Genomic DNA, 16,918 nt, shown 5'->3' with positions numbered 1-16,918 from the left:
AAGCAGAGATTTGGGTTTTATAGAGAAGGAAGGACATCTCAGGGAAATTAGTACTTTTATGTGGTATGTAATTTACTTTTTAAAGAAGTCTTCATGGATTGTGTGTGTGTGTGTGTGTGTGTGTGTGTGTTTTAAGCTACAGCCTAGAGGTGATCAGATGCCCTGATGAGGAAGACCCATTCCAGCTAACACTTAACAAAAGCCAACCTCTAAATGCCTCCTGCGTGGGCTTCAGTTACTTCTAACACCAATGACCCCAGGCTTTGTTAACCAGCGTAATGATGAGACATGGTGAAAACTGCAAGAACTCTCGATATACAGCAACTCTGCTCAAACCCCTGCACGAAGGACTTGATCAAACTTTAACAGGCTTCTAGTAGCCTGAGGCTGCATCCCTGGGATGACCTAGCTGCCTTTTGCCTTTTTGAGTTCTTGTCTGGAAAAGTTCAGGGCTGTAAAAAGAAATTTACTGTTTGTTCTAGCCAGCACCTAAGATAGGCCCTAACCTCCCTTTTTTTTTTTTAAATTTATTTATTTTTGGCTGCGTTGGGTCTTCATTGCTGCGTGCAGGCTTTCTCTAGTTGTGGTGCGCGGGCTTCTCATTGCGGTGGCTTCTCTTGTTGCGGAGCAGGGACTCTAAGCGTGCGGGCTTCAGTAGTTGTGGCTTGCGGGCTCTAGAGCGCAGGCTCAGTAGTTGTGGCTCGCGGGCTCTAGAGAGCAGGCTCGGTAGTTGTGGCGCACGGGCTTAGTTGCTCCGCGGCATGTGGGATTTTCCCAGACCAGGGCTCAAACCCGTGTCCCCTGCATTGGCAGGCAGATTCTTAAGCACTGCACCACTAGGGAAGTCCCTAACCTCCCTTTCTTAAGAGCATTTACTAAATAGGGCTAATAATTGGGAATCCTTCCTCTGCCCATGAGGAGAACGACAGATAGGACACATTTCCTCCAAGTCTGGAGTGTCTTTCTCAAGGACTTAAATGCCATTCCTTTGAAATGTAATCAATCAGGAAGGATAGGGTCTATCTCCTAGTCTCGGTGGAAGGACAGAATCTAACCTGCCAGCTATCAGACCCAGCTGGCCTCATCACCCATACTCCAAACAAACTCTGGAACGTCTCACTTCCCTAACTCTATTGGGCCTCCACTCACTCCTCCCTATTCCCTCATCGTCCCTTGAAAACTCCCAGTGATCTGTGCTAATCAGGATGGAGCTCAGGTCTTTCTGTCAGTAAGTGGTTACTGAACAAAATCTGTTTTCATTGCTTTAACTAACGTCCAGCTTTATTTATCTTTGACAGTGGACAGCCCCTGGTGGCATTCTGTGGCTTTGTCAATCAATTAATATAAAAGACGTTAGAAATTTGCTTTCGTTGGGGAAAATCTCAGGGATCAAGTAATACAATCTGGCTGGAAACACCCTGGCGTAGGCATTCCCACCCTTATATGAGCCGGCTACAAGAACAAGGAGTGTTCTGCCTGAGAGTGGTACCCTGGGCTTGATCCATCCATGAGGTCCTGTGTTTCAGCAGTCTTGGTCAAGTTCTTCCTTCTAGAAGGCTGTCACATCTGCCTCAGGGGAACATGCAAGTTGCGTGTCAGTGCACCAAGAAGGGCAAAGAGCTGGAACTTCGTGAAGCCGCAGATCAGGCTGTGTAACTGTGCTGTGTCTGCCTGCCAATAAATGCCCGCACAAGTGACAGAATTTGGTCTGAGACTTGCTGTCTTTATAACCTGGACCAGACTGTGAGGAAGAAGCTAAACCCCACCCACTGGTAACTCCTGGCAACCACCAATATCTACCAAGACAGCCTCACAGCTATGCATTCAAAGCTGCCTTAGGGCCATTATAAGCAACAACAATGGGCAACAGTTCCTCATGATTTATTCATACTGTATTTAGAATAATAAGGAATAACAGTTTCCCAGTTAGGAGCTCCAACTTGAGTCAGGTGGACCAGTGTGGAAGGCCTGGCTCCACCACCATGTAAATATCAGTCAAGTGAATTTATCTCTCTGCACTTCAGTTGCCTCACCTGCAAAAGGAGGCCAATTAGAACATTCCCCGACCCCGCAGGGTTGCTGTGGAGAATGAGCGATATAACGTAGGTTAAAAACAGCACACTTGTGAGCATGAAATAAGCTTCAGCTATTGTTACTATTATCATTAATGCTTATACTTGCCTGGAGTAAACCCTGCCAAGCCTTACTCTCAAATTGCCTTGACGGGCTGTCTAGATCTTCCAATTACACATCTCATTTCACCTCTGACAGGGTGTCCTGTCACTTTCTGTAGTGAGCTTCCCCCACACTTCCAATCCCCAGCTAGCCCTTAAGTTCCAGGAGAGCAAGGATGCACTTTGTTAATCACCCAATGCCCAGGGGCCTTACCACAGTGCTGGGTACCCAGAAGGTGTCGACTGACCACTGTCCTGTGATCTCTGCTTCCATTAGCATCGATCAGCCAACAGCCTAAGCAAAAGCTAAGTAAGTATATCAGGGTCAATGCAAAGATAAAATGACCCGGAGACTGTCCAGGTAGAGGTGGATAATGGTCACTAAGATTTTGGGGGTTCCTTACTCTGTGCCAAACCCTATACTAGAGACATTATCCCATGTAATACTCATAATAACCCTAGGAGGTATTATCACACCCATTCAACCTCGGAGGAAAACTGGGGTTAATTGAGGGTAAGTGACATGCACAGTCACACCACCTCTCCGTGTCCAGATTTCCCAATTCAAACCCAGACCTGAGTCCAAAGCCCAGGCTCTTTTCTGGGTTACACATTGTTTCTGACAGTATCAGTTAAAGTCCCCCAAATTTCTATCTCCAACCTCAAACTTCTCCCAACTTAAAAATCCAACCGATGACTTGCCATCTCTATTTAATTTATAATAGGCATCTCAAATGTAACAGAGCCAGAAGAAAACTATGGGTTTTCCTTGCCAAATGTCTTCCTCCCTTCAAGCCTCCTACCTCACCTCAGTGAGGCACTATCACCTATGCAGTTGCTCGGGTCATAAACCGAATCTCTCTCATTCCCACACCCCACTTCTAACCCATGTAAAAGTCCAGCTCTACCTCTACAATATGTCCAGAAGCCAATGATGCCCCACCGTAAGCACCACGATGCCCTAAATTAAGGTACCACACTCTCCCCTCCTTGGCCTAGGGCAACAGCAGGCTGCCAGGATTCAAGCTTCATCAAGAAGAATTCGGGCTCACGGCGGAAGCCCAGACCACTGCTCACACGCAGGAGGAGGCAGCTTAAAAGTATTCACCGGGGAGCTTCCCTGCTGGCGCAGTGGTTGAGAGTCTGCCTGCTGATGCAGGGGATATGGGTTTGTGCCCCGGCCCGGGAAGATCCCACATGCCGCGGAGCGGCTGGGCCCGTGAGCCATGGCCGCTGAGCCTGCGCGTCCGGAGCCTGTGCTCCGCAATGGGAGAGGCCACAGCAGTGAGAGGCCCGCGTACCGCAAAGAAAAAAAAAAAAAGTATTCACCGGGTGGCCAGCTCTGACTGCTCTCCCTCCACGCCAGTCCCTGAGAGTCAAGTCTTCACAGCACCCAAGGTGACCACTTCTGTTCCTCCAACACCTTGTAAGACCCCCTACCCAGGCCCTGACGTGGGTGCCTCTCCTCCTTTATCAGTCTCAATTCCCAGGGCATCTTCTCAGACAGACTTCCCCAGCAACCCTACCCAAAGCCACTCTCCCACCAGGACCTGTGGCAGTACCAGCACTTGCTGGTACTGGTTTCGCTGCTTCCATGCTTATGAAATGCTGCCCCACCCCAGTCACTGAGGGCAGAGATGACGTTTGCCTGGCTCACTGCCGTATCTCCAGCTCTTGGCACACAGGAGGTGCTGTGATATTGTGATATGATCAGAAATATTTATTCGGTCTTCCATCCCGGTGTGGGAGGCCCAGAAGACTTGGGATTGGCAGCTGGAGTGTGCGGGGGAGGGGAGGGGGAGGAGGGCGGACCCCTAACCTGTGGGATACTAACTCCAGGTAGTGTCAGAATTGAATTGTTGTACAGCCAGTTACTATCTGGGGAGCTGGGGAACTGGCTGGTGCGGGGGTAAAAACAAAACAAACAACCCGTACACTGATGTCATAAGTGATGTAGGTAAAAACAATGCACAGGTGCTCAAAATTTTTTTTCAAAGGATTCACAGACTTAGATATCTTCTGACAGTGCTGCATTTTTTTTTAAATGCAAACTTAACAGCCCCATTCATACGAAATTATAGTGTCATCACCCCCTCCCTGTGTTGAGAGCCACCACAGTGAAGCCTCAAGCAGTCCCTAGAAAGCAGAAGTTAATTTTCCTGTGATGAACGGCCAGGATTTGGTTCTTTCCAAAGTCCTGAGAGGGGGATTTCAGAAACAAGTCACAAGGACTTCCCTGATGGCGCAGTGGTTAAGAATCCACCTGCCAATGCAGGGGACATGGGTTCGAGCCCTGGTCCGAGAAGATCCCACATGCCGCAGAGCAACTAAGCCCGTGCGCCACAACTACTGAGCCCGCGTGCTGCAACTACTGAAGCCTGTGCTTCACAACAAGAGAAGCCACCGCAATGAGAAGCCCGCGCACCTCAGTGAAGAGTAGGCCTCGCTCACAAAACTAGAGAAAGCCCGTGTGCAGCAACGAAGACCCAACGCAGCCAAAAAATAAATAAATAATTTTTAAAAGTTCTCACTTTAAAACAAACAAAAAGAAACAAGGCATGAAACCCTGCCAAAATATCAACCATACCAATAATTCTTTTATAAGACCCACTTGAGTACTGGCAATAATTTTCAGAACCCTAAATCACCTGCTGGGAGCCACAGAAAACCTCAAGGGACTGGAGAACAGGTGCCCTGAAATATCTGTAACGTAATCACTATATAATGAAGTGTCACATCAAATTAGAACTATCTCAAAATAACAACAATGAACGATTTGCAAAGCTTTGTTGAGATTTGGAATATTCTGAAAACAGCCTTTTCCCATCCACTTTGGTCTCCAAAGCCCTGAGAAGGTATTAAATGTCCTCCTGTCGCCTTGCCTGACTCAGGGCAAGGCATTCCACCTCAAGTTAAAAACCTCAATTTCCTCATCTCTGCAAAGGCCAGCTTGAATGCATGCCAAGTACAGTATTAGACCTCAAAAACCAATGATAACTTCACACGGCCACTGCAAAGAGGACGGATTATCTACCAGTGTAATCGGCGGGTTAGAGAAACCCACAGCTTAACCCCTGCATCAGTTACGGGCTGGCCTCTGATTGTCGCAAGGCTGAATGTATTATGAAGCAAAAAGCCCGATATGCCCTCCGGAGTTAGACTCATTTGAGAAAACGCACCATTAAAAACTGTACAGAAATGCCGATAATCAACACGGCTAGGAAGGAGGGAGCGCGACGTGCGGAAGGCTTTACCTACTTCTTTTTTTTTCTAACTCTGCAGGAAGGAGTGAAATCAACATTAAAGGTTAAAAACTACTAATTCTGCCCTGCTGCACTACTAACCGGTAGAAGACGCCCATCCCAAGCGGACACAGGTGTTTTAAGATCTCATGAGTTAAACAGGCGAGAGTTACAAAACAGGCTCGGGCAAGTTCAGCTGAAAGGAGGGATGGCTTCAGGCTCGCGCTCTACCCAGTCAGCCGCGTTTGGGTCCAGCCAGGGTTGGGTCGGGAGACTCAGGAAGCAGGGCTGAGTCTTCCCAGCGCCCAGACCTGAGCACAGCGGTTTGGAAAGCAGTCTTCCAGACTTTCTCGAAGAAAAAGAGCCAATGCTCCAGAGTCTGGCGAGATGTCAAGCGCAACTCGTCTGGGCCACATACGACCCGTTCAGGGCATGGAAAAGGAGTGGCTGCCCAAACCCACGTCTTCTCCTGGGTTCATCGGGTTGGCAGAGCCAGGTGGCCTACGGAGCTGAGCACCACACACTTGTGTCCTGGGGAGGAGGCGACACGCTCCTGAAATAGTCGGGATCCTCCGCCCGAACCCTGCCCGCCCCGCCCTAAGCGAAGTTCCTAAGGCCGAACGGGAAGACCTCGGGGTAGCCTCTAGGGCTTCCCCGTGTCCCTCTGGCCCGCCTGCCGCGGCACACGGTTTTCCCCGAAGGCCGAGCGCCGCGCTCCGGCCCGGAGCACTCACCCAGGCGGCGCAGGGTCACCCACCCCACTTTCGGCGGCGGAGCTGGGACGTGCACCCAGAGAAGCCCGCGTTGCCTCGGTTCCTGGCCCGGTCTCCCGACCTGTCTCTCCCCGCTCACCTGGCCCGCACAGCACTGCGCTGACATCGTGGCAGCCGACCACCACCAGCGCGCTTGCCGGCTCCCAGCTTCCCTCTGGCCCTCCTGGCTCCCTCCGGCCTCAAGCGTCCCTCTGCGAACCCGCTCACGCCTCCACGCGGCGTAGCCCCAGCTGAACGCGATGCACTGAGGCCTTGGTAAAAACAACTGCCGCCAAACCCCGCCCCGCCACCCCAGGCCCCGCCCCACTCGCTCGCTCCAGCCGCGGCGGCCGCCCGCAGCCCCGCCCCGTGCCCGCCCCTTCCCGGGCGCACCGCCTCCGAGCCCGCCAGCGCCCGGCTCTCGCTTCCGCTGGCGTCAGGCGGTGGGCGGTGGTCATCACTTCCCGGTGCAGTGCTGGACTGCGAAGGCTGTCCTCCAACGCGCCGGCCAGGTATTACCGGGCTCCTACGACGGCCTGGCGGCGCTCGGTCCCCGACCCAGGAGGGCGCGGCGCCCCTAGTCCCCGGCTGTGGTGGAAGAGCTGATTGCTGACTCCAATAAACCTTGGAGCCTTTAGTGAGCGATTCTGAGTGTCCTGCACTGCACAGGCACAATAGGGGTGGCCGGGTGCTGGTCTGTGCTGCGCCTCGCGCCAAACTGGGTTATCCACGGGATCCCTGTTCCAGAAATCCCTTTATCTCCCTCATCTGCCAAGAAAATTTCTCAACTTTTGGGAAAGTTCCCTCGACCGAAGCTTCGAATCCCTGGGCTTGGCTGTTCTGCCCTGACGTTACCATGGCACTTGGGGGATCCTGGGAGAACCCTTTCTGTGCTTCCCTGGATATTGATCTATTTTCTAATCTCTCCTCCACCACCCGCGTAAGAGCGCATCCTGGCCCAGGGACTTGGTTTGCATCCCTACTTCCTCTCGCCCAACTCCACTAAAAAACGGTTCCCTATATTTGTTTGTTACATGCAGAAGGCAGAGAGGGTGCCCCTAGTTTATCTCACTACCCAAATCTTCTCTCCTCGCGGCCACTTCCCCAAGAAGAGGAATTTCTGTTACTACAAACTTTGTGCCAAGGCCTTTTTACTCCTTAAAATAAGCATTACTGTGTATATTTTAGAAATGAGGCAACTGAATCCCACACAGGTTAAATAACTTGCCCTAAGCTTAACAGCAAAGCTGAAGAAGCAATACTGGGACTGGAATCCACGTGTCTGATTCCCCTCGGGCATGATACAAAGCTTGACCTTAAGCCTTTGGCAAAGTAGTGTCTTTGAGAGCAGTTTAGGAGGTGGAGACTAAGAGGAAAGTCGCATGGAAACCAATCCATGGATTAGGAGCAGCACAAGATCTCCTAGAATTGAGGCAGGCTGGGAACTGGGATCCTCTACAAGAGTGCTTGCACCTGGACAAACGTCTCCTTGAGCAATAGGATACAAAAAATTATAAGTGACTAAAACTAACTGCACACATGCACAGTTGAGGCAAAGCTGAGCAATTGGATACAAAAAGACCAGGAACAAACTACAAGTTGTTGAGGTGCCAGGAGCTAAAGCATGGTACTGTGCATGATCCTGTCCACTGCACCACCAAAGAGGTGGACAGACCACGTAATGTATGCCTCCTGCCAAACCCACCCCTCCATCCCTGTTGTTACCCCATTTAAGGACCCAAGCAGCTTCACTCCGAGAGCTGGCAAGGGTACCTGTTTCTTTTTTTTTTTTTTGTGGTACGCGGGCCTCTCACTGTTGCGGCCTCTCCCGTTGTGGAGCACCGGCTCCGGACGCGCAGGTTCAGCGGCCATGGCTCACGGGCCCAGCTGCTCCGCGGCATGTGGGATCTTCCCGTACTGGGGCACGAAGCCGTGTCCGCTGCATCGGCAGGCGGACTCTCAACCACTGCGCCACCAGGGAAGCCCAGGGGTACCTGTTTCTTGCTTTTGCTCCCTGATGCTGCAGCTCCAGCCCCAATAAAGCCTTGCCTGAAATTCTCCTCTGACCTCTTACCAACTTCTATTGATTAAAGAGTCCAAGGGCCCGGGTGAGTAACAGAAGCTCCTAGAATCTCAGCTGCCAGCGTTTAGAGGAAGAGAAATAATGGACCAGGCCCTATTCAGAACCATGGAAAGTAATGAGAATTGGCTCTAACTAAAATTTTTTAAATAACAGTATTAAAAAGAAAAACAAAAGGGCTTCCCTGGTGGCGCAGTGGTTGAGAGTCCGCCTGCCGATGCAGGGGACACAGGTTCGTGCCCTGGTCTGGGAAGATCCCACAGGCCGCAGAGCGGCTGGGCCCGTGAGCCATGGCCGCTACGCGTCCAGAGCCTGTGCTCCGCAACGGGAGAGGCCACAACAGTGAGAGGCCCGCGTACCGCAAAAAAAAAAAAAAAAAAGCATAAGCAGTATCAGACCAGTGCAGCCACCTGCTTGGTGGCAGCCTATGATTCATGAGAAGCCAAGGATCTCACCAAGACTGTCTAGTTAGGTTCACTGTTGGCTGGCGTGGTCACTCTGACCCCATTTCTTGCCCTGGGAGATTACTTGCGTGCTGAGAGATTCCTATATGCTGGGAAGAGCCAGGCAGCTTCTGGGGAGGGGGAAGATGTGAAATCTACCTACGTTTGAGCCTGCTGGGACTGCAAGGTCTCCTCACCTTTTAGGAGGAGCTCAGGAAGATGAGATCCCTCATCAGGCACCACTGGGTTACAGGCAGAGCTGGTAGTAGGATCCAGGCCTCCCAAATCCTAAACTCATTTTTTCCAAATGGATGCCAACGTGGGAGGATTCTGTGACAATATTAACATCAGCCTGGCCAAGAGAGAATGTGACTTAATAACTGGAGGATTTGTAGACTGTGCCCAAGGTACCCCAAAAGCACAGTAGAAGCCTGAGCCTCTGGAGCCATAAAGTTGTAAATTTTAACTCCACCAAGAACTTGCTGGGTGACCTCTGAGCCTCAGTTTCATCATCTGCAAAACGGGGACTAATAGTGCATTAAACTCACCTCTACAGACCATGTGGTACAGGGCCTGGCCTTCATAAGCACTGACTAAATAGTAGCCCTGACTGGTATTAACAAACAAGTTAAAAAGACAATAACAAGTAATCTATGCAGGCTGATTCCTCCTCCCTGCTGGAAAATCTCAAAGGAATATGACTGTCATTGACCAAAAGAAAAACGTACAATGTAAAGTGAGTTGAGTTGTATTCAGAGAACTTACTGTGGATCATAGCCCAGGAGACAGCCTCTCAGATAACTCCAAATTGGGGAATTGCTCCAAAGAGATAAAGGAAGAGCCAGGATATATGTGAATTTTTTGCTGGAAAAAAAAAAACATGTAGTCAAACATAAAAGTATTACTGCTAATCACAAAGAACAGACATCTCAAGTTAATTATTTTAATACTTTTCTATGAATGGGAAGATACAAGAATCTGGGGTTCTTGAAATTTTTCTGTAGATGTGCTTCTTAACTATATAGGGGCCAGGATGTTTTTCCTTATATACGCATCTTAACTATCTAGGGGCAAAATGCAGAATGCTTCCTGTTTTTCTCCATCCTGAAGTCCCCTCAGGGCGCGTTGTTGGTGGGTGACAGTGGCTAATGGCTTGATCCCTGTAGAAATGGAATGGCTGGCAACATTTTTTTCTTTATGCTAGGTCTGAAGGTTTACTCCTTTCCTGGCTCTGAGGGCTTCAGACTTACTATTTAAGGTCTGGTCCATAGCATCCTTTGCATCTGTGGTCAGTTAGAAAGAATAGAGGTAATGTCAGTAGACATAACATAAAACAGTGGCACCTTAATTTTATTTTAAGTACTCTGCAGGCCTTTTCAAGAAAGACAGTTGTATGCTGTTCCTAACAGGAAGGTAATTTTACAGTCCCTCCCTTTTGATGTGGATTTTTCAGGAACAAGCAGTAATAGACCTGTTTCAATAGACTGTAGCTCTTGGCAGACCATGTGAAATATTCCCCCCACAAAAATGTTCTTAAATTAACTAAATTAGCTCCTTTTATATGATTTAATTATACACGTATATTTATGACATATTATAAATAACCAGCTTATAATTTGCTTTTTTCCCCTCCTGAATTTAAAGATTTTTTTGGTTTTTCCTTTTTAGGAAGGAGAAGCCACTGTTGAGCTTAAAGACACCACTCACTGAACTGAAAACAATAGTTATATACATATGTTATTAAAGAAAAAAAGTCATACATTTGCTTTTTTCTAACTTTGAATTTAGAAAACTTCATTACAAATTTAATTTCCAGTTCAAGAAATGGCTTAAAAGCCAATAAAATTAATTATTCTAATTCCCTAAAATTTTCTCAACTTTGAAAAAAAAACCTAGTGATGTGTTATTGGTATTTAAATATAAAAGAAGAAATTTCTCCAATCTTCACTCATAAAGCTCTAGGGATCTCAATCTCGTATTGAAAGTTTAATTAGTTTCAGTTACAAGTAAACAACAAAGTATTCATTTAGAAACAAATGGCTATAAATTTGGGACCCAGGCAAAAAACAATCGGCGTGCTATAGTGCCCCCACCCCACTCCTTATGGTAATTGCATTCTCCTTTATTTCCATTAAATTAATATATGTACAATGTATTTTAAATGTCACAAATATTACAAAACATAAAATAAGAAGTAGCATCTCCCTTCTCCACATCCTTTCTTTCAGTCCCTTCCCCAGAGGCAACCACTTTCAATTACTTTAGCAGTTTTTCCTTATTACCTCCATATTTTTTTTACATTTTTTTTTATTATTATTATTTTTCATGCCACACGGCATGAGGGATCTTAGTTCCCCAACCAGGGGTCAAACCCATGCCCCCTGCAGTGGAAGCACGGAGTCTTAACCACTGGACTGCCGGGGAAGTCCCAACTCCATATTTTTAAATAATATTTTTATGCTGTTATTTCCTGATCTGTTGACTATATTTATTGTGTATTATCTTTTATGTTCCACGTGGGCTGAAAGCTTAACCCACTGAGCACTTCTATCTGCTATCTTGCCAATCTAATTCTATCACTTTTCATAAAATAATGTGTAATTAATTTCATAAACTAATATGTAACTCTGGCTAGTAAAAATTATTCATTGCATAGCCACATAGTGTATAATAATAACATTTCTTTCTTGTCTCTTTTTATTTTTCATTCCCATCTCCCTTTCCTGGAGAGGCAGTATATTTAGTGGTTAGGGTTAGAGACTCTGGAGCCAGACCCTGCGATCAGACCTTTGCTTTTGTCGCTTATTAGGTCTGTGATTTTAAGCAAGTGACTTCTCTCTGTACTTCAGTTCCTTCCTCTTTAAATGCTGAGGATTAATAAAAGTATACAGATTAAAGCACTTAAATAGCACCTAGCATGTATTAAGTGTCTGGAGTTGTGTTTGACTCGCATGGTTTTCTTTCTACCTAATCTTGATTTTTCTCCATTTGTCCATCTGATCTGTCATAATTCTTTTCTCCCAGATAAGCAACCATGTCAGATAATCTATCAATTCCATTTTCCCCAAGAGTCCTTTCTTTCTCACAGACATCTCCAAGCTACTGCAATCTGGATCCCTCCAGGCTGCTACTGATGGCTGCCATCCTGGCATTCCCCTTGCTACTCTCTTCCCGGATATCTGGCTTCCTGGAGTCCTCTTTCTTGATTTTCTCCCTTGCTTAGGTGAATACATCAACACTTTGGGACTCCAAACCCCTTCTTTTAACCCTATATTGACCTTCCTTGACCTGCTTAACTTAAAATAAAAGTTATTCATCTTTATTTTTAACTCTAATCATTCTGTTGTACCCTCATCCTACCTTTGATCCCATTACCTCCTGTCTCCTCGACTTTCTCTCTTCCAAGCATTTTAAGCCTTTGCTTTCTATTGAATCATTCTCAAGCTCCAAACATGGTCAGATTTCTCCTAAATTAAACAACAAACGAAAACCTCATTTCAACTCAGCGACCACCCTTTCCTCTTTTCTTCATCTTAAAACTTCTAGAAAACAAAATTTGGTGCTCCACTCTCCTGAACTCTCTCTGGCCTGGCTTCTGTCCCTCTAGGCCACCGAAGCTGCAGCTTCTGAGGTCACTGGGGCCCCCAGCTCCTGTTCCTAAGCCTCCTATTTGCTTTAACTCCTGCTTAAAATCATTTCCTTTCTATCTCTTTATCCAAACACAGAAAGAAAATTGAATATTACTCCACTAATTCCTGTCTAGAGGATTTTTTAAAGAAATGTGCTTTTATTTTTCCAAATTCAACTAATGACAACAAATAAGCTAACAATGTGTTACCTGGTCAAGATTTTTAGGGTAAATGCTTTGGAAAACCGGAGAAATCTTTCGTAATCATCCTCAGTTATTTTGTACTTAGAGAAAACTAATGATTCTTCAGCACTCAAATGGGTGCTTTAAAAGTTTTGTCTCAGTATTTTAAAGATTCTTCCTTTAATCCATTTCACATTATTAATTTGCTTGGAAAGTCCTTGGAGTGTAAATAATACAAAGGAATATACTCCTATATAACACCCCAGGGAACCCAAATTCCAAGTTAATGAAGAGGGTAGAGCGTTGTTCAACAGGTTTTTCAGCATTACTCAACCCTTCTGGGAACAAATTAATATTTTTAAAGTCCTCTTGGACTAAGGGCCTAGTCTTCATATCAGTGGAAAGAATATATATGTATATTCTTCATATATAATATGTATATATTTCCCACACCCCCCATCTCTGAGATGTATCATTTACACTCAGATTTTAAGTTACCTCTTTCTAAGAAAACTCAGTAGGAATGTTTAGAGAGGCTTTGCGTCTCTAACTTAATTAAACTATATAGTTGTCTTTGAGTAGATTTTTGAAAGGTTCCAATTTCTTCTCTTAGAGATAAATATTTGGGTAGATCAGGCAAATAATTATTACAATCACTATTCAATCGTATTATGAACTTTAATGAACATTTCTGAAAACAACTCATTTCTGTTCTTCTGCATACCAAGGAAAATTATTCTGACTTCTTTGGTTTTAAAACTCAATCCAGAAAACTTTCCATTTGCTGATTTCAAGTAAACACATTCAGAAAAGCTTGAGGTTGGAGGTTGGGGTTTGGGGGGCTGGGAGGGGGACAAAAAAGAGAGCAGGCATCCTTTTCAGTTTTCCTGGTTAATCCATTCTAATTAATTTCCTGAGCAGAAGAACAAGAGGTGAGCCCATTTCTTCAGATAAGAGCACTTTGTGTTGTCTTATCTTTTTAATGTGTATTTAAAGGAACTACTCCTGCTGGTTTGTTTTAAATTTGCTTCATAAGATGCATCCTTTGAAGTAAGAGATCCTTGGAGGTGATTGGTTTTAAAAGAATCATGGCCAGTTAAATGCCTGTGAAGCCATACAGTTTCATGAAAATCAATAAAAGGCTTTCATTGAGGGTTTCACTTGAAAGGTGTTTACATTGTTCTGTGAAGACTGGAAAAGCAAAAGAAGCTTCCTGAGGTTCCACAGAAAGACAATCCAGCTTCTTTATTCATAATAGGATTTCAGTTACAGAAGAACATTTTAGATTCAACAGTAGGGGAATTTTAAATGGCTGAGAAAAATTGTAAGAAAAACTTCAAAGAACATTTCATTTTTGTTTCCCTCTTTAATGCGAAAGGAAGGGAAATACACCCAGTGAAGAAAGTTAATAACTCTGAAGCCCAAATGAAAAGTTTTAAAAAACAGCTGCTTTAAGGGGGAAAAAATGAATGCATTTATTGAACTGACATCATCAATCAACAATTTTCAGTATTTTTCTGTGTTTTCTCCCATGCTGATTCTAACAGGTTGAAAGCAAGATTAAACACTCCTATTCCTTTGCTTTATATAAAAGCAGTGGGCTTCTATTCCATAATTGGACTACATTTTTTGAAGAAGCAAAAGGAGCCTTAGGCACGTTCATTTCTGACCCACCCCTCAAAGTATGAAATCCAAATGGGAGTGTGTGGCTCAGTAAACTGAGGCAGGGAACAAGCACCAATTTTTATTTATGTATTTATTTTGCTGGGACATAGGGGCAATTAGTAGAAATGCAGAGTTAAGGCCACATTGTAGACTTGAAGCTGGAGAGGTAGAGACAAGGGAAGGAGGAAAGCAGAAGACTGTCCATTTAGCAGAGAAAAGTCTCGACTAAAGTCTCCCCCAAGGAAAACCTTAGATACCAATTTGTGAAAGGCCTCTGCTGTACGTAGTCAGTCTCCAGATTTACCTTCTAGCCCCGGAAAGGTTAATAGTGATGACTTCATACCTTTATCATGAGATAACTTGGGGAGATTTTCCCTTTTAGAAGTACTATGTTTCCTGCTGCTGTTATTTTTAAATTCCTCTGGAACACAGAGACTTTTGGAAAAGTAGGAGACAGAGTAGAATGTTTTAGCTTCTACCCTAAGAATAGGTGTGAGGTTCAGTGATTGGGAGAAAAAAATACCAGTAGATGTAAAGCTTTTGGTTTTTATGTCTTTAAGAATGCCAGATGCTGACCCTACCTATATGTCCACTGCAACCACATGCACGGTGGCGATCAGCCCGGACCCTGGTCCATAGGTGATGTTGTCACCATCTTTCCTCAAGCCCTGCTCCATGGGAATCTCCAAGAGGTGACAATACCTTAACCCTGTCACCTGAAAAAAATGCACAACCTAAAAGTTGAAAATTATGTCTTATTTGGCAGACCAAACTGAGGACTTAAGCCCGGGACACAGCCTCTCAGATAGCTTTAAGGGACTACTCAGAAGAGGTAAGGGAGGAGCCAGGATATATAGGCGTTTTTGCAAGAAAGACCAGGTAGTCACAACATCAGAAGATTACTGTTAGTTGAAGAAAATCAGCCATCTCAAGTTAAGGCATTTAGCGCTTTTCTATGTATGGGAAGATGCAAGAGTCTGGGCTCACCGAAATCATTCGTTTGGTATACACCTCAGCTATCTGGGGCCAGTATCCTGTGCTTTGTCATCCTGAGTCTCCTCAGGGTGCACCATCCGGAGTGACTGCAGCAGCTGACTGCTAGATGGCAGGCATCCTGTTTCTATCCTGAGTTCCCTCAGGGCTCACTCTTGGGGCCCTGTAGTGTCATGGCTTGATGGCTGTAATGTGATGGCTTTGATGGCTGCAACATCCTTTGTTTACTGATATGGCAGGCAACATTTTTTCATTGATAACCTAATCAGAGTTCTCTAACTTTGGGGGTCAGTTACACAGGGAGTGCTCGGGGGCAAACAGGCCTTTGAACAGCTGTTGGAAGTTGGATGGAAGCACAATGTTAAGGTATAAACTCCTGGGCTTCTCTTTTACCATAGTTGATACTGGGGCCCCTGGGTTTCAGGGAAGTGCCTGAGCCAAGAACTACCAGCTCTTATGTGATGGGAGGCAGGGGCAAGGGAAACCCATCATGTCCCATTGATTTCCAAGCTTAAACATAGTGCCTTATTTCCGCTCTTATGTCCAAATCAGGACAAGGGGTCACAGGGCACCTCAAGATGAGGACAGCTCATACAGTGAGGCTTGTCTTATATTTTTGTTCTGGTGAAATAACTTTAAAACAAAAGGGAAGAGGTTTGGGGTTCAAAGGGGCAGATTTAGTGATAGAATTTATCTCCCCTCTTTCACAATATCTACACTTGTTTTTTCTGTAAATTCAGTTTTATTAGATTCCATATATAAGTGAGAGCATACAGAATTTTTCTTCTGTCAGATTTATTTCACATAGCATAACACCATCAAGTTCCATCCATGTTGTCACAAATGGCAGGATTTCCCTTTTTATGGCCGAATAATATTCTATTACATATCTCACAGCTTCTTTATCCATTCATCCATTGATAGACACTCAGGTTTTTTCCATGTCTTGACTATTATAAATAATGCTGTGATGAATATGAGGGTGCTGGTATCTCTTCCATATAGTGATTTCACTTCCTTCAGATATATACTCAGAAGTAGAATTGCTGAATCATATGGTAGATCTATTTTTAATTTTTTTTAGGAACCTCCATAACGTTTTCCACAGTGACCGTACCAATTTACATTCTCACTAACAGTGTAGGAGTGTTCCCTTTTCTCCACGTCCTTGCCAGCACTTGTTCTCTTGTCCTTTTCATAAGAGCCATTCTAGCAAGTGTGACAAGATATCTCACTGTGGTTTTGACTTGCATTTCCCTGATAATTAGTGATGTTGAGCTTTTCATGTACCTGTTAGCCGTTCAAATATCTTCTTTGGAAACATATGTATTCTGGTCCATTGCCCATTTTTAATCAAATTATTTAATTTTTTACTATTGAGTTTGAATTCCTTATATATTTCGGATACTAATCTCTTATCAGATGTATGTTTTGCAAATATTTTCTTCCAGTTCATAGGTTGCCTTTTGATTTTGTTGGTAGTTTATTTTGCTGTGCAGAGCTTTTTAGTTTAATATAGGCCCATTTGTTTTTTGTCTGTTTGTTTGTCTGTTTGCCTTTGTTGTTTGTGCTTTAAGTGTCATATCCAAGAAATCATTGCCAAGACCAAAGTCAAGGAGCTTTTTCCCTGTTTTCTTCTAGGAGTTTTATGATTTCAGGTCTTTTTAAAATTAATTAATTAATTTATAATAAATTAATTAATAATTAATTTATTCATATATAAATTATATATAAATATATTATAATATATATTATATA

The 16,918-nt window shown here is 44.8% G+C and overlaps 1 protein-coding gene across 2 annotated transcripts in view; it reads right to left on the bottom strand.

The window, feature by feature from the left end:
- Window positions 1-6,417, bottom strand: part of SERINC5 (serine incorporator 5) — an 87,112-nt gene extending 80,695 nt beyond the window's left edge. The window contains exon 1 of one of the 2 annotated variants that reach the window (XM_027100733.1): window positions 6,269-6,417. In XM_027100733.1, coding sequence (XP_026956534.1) covers window positions 6,269-6,295 — 27 coding nt within the window. In that variant the 5' untranslated portion in view covers window positions 6,296-6,417. The remainder of the gene's footprint in view (window positions 1-6,268) is intronic. The other variant, XM_027100734.1, reaches the window with a different exon arrangement.
- Between the last annotated feature and the right edge of the window lie 10,501 nt (window positions 6,418-16,918).

Source organism: Aethalodelphis obliquidens, unplaced genomic scaffold, assembly GCF_003676395.1.
Source record: "Aethalodelphis obliquidens isolate GAN/ISIS:26980383/991018 unplaced genomic scaffold, ASM367639v1 scaffold4, whole genome shotgun sequence".
Lineage (NCBI taxonomy): Eukaryota > Metazoa > Chordata > Mammalia > Artiodactyla > Delphinidae > Aethalodelphis > Aethalodelphis obliquidens.
The sequence above is the reverse complement of the archived record's forward strand: the minus strand, read 5'-3'. Positions and strand labels throughout refer to the sequence as shown.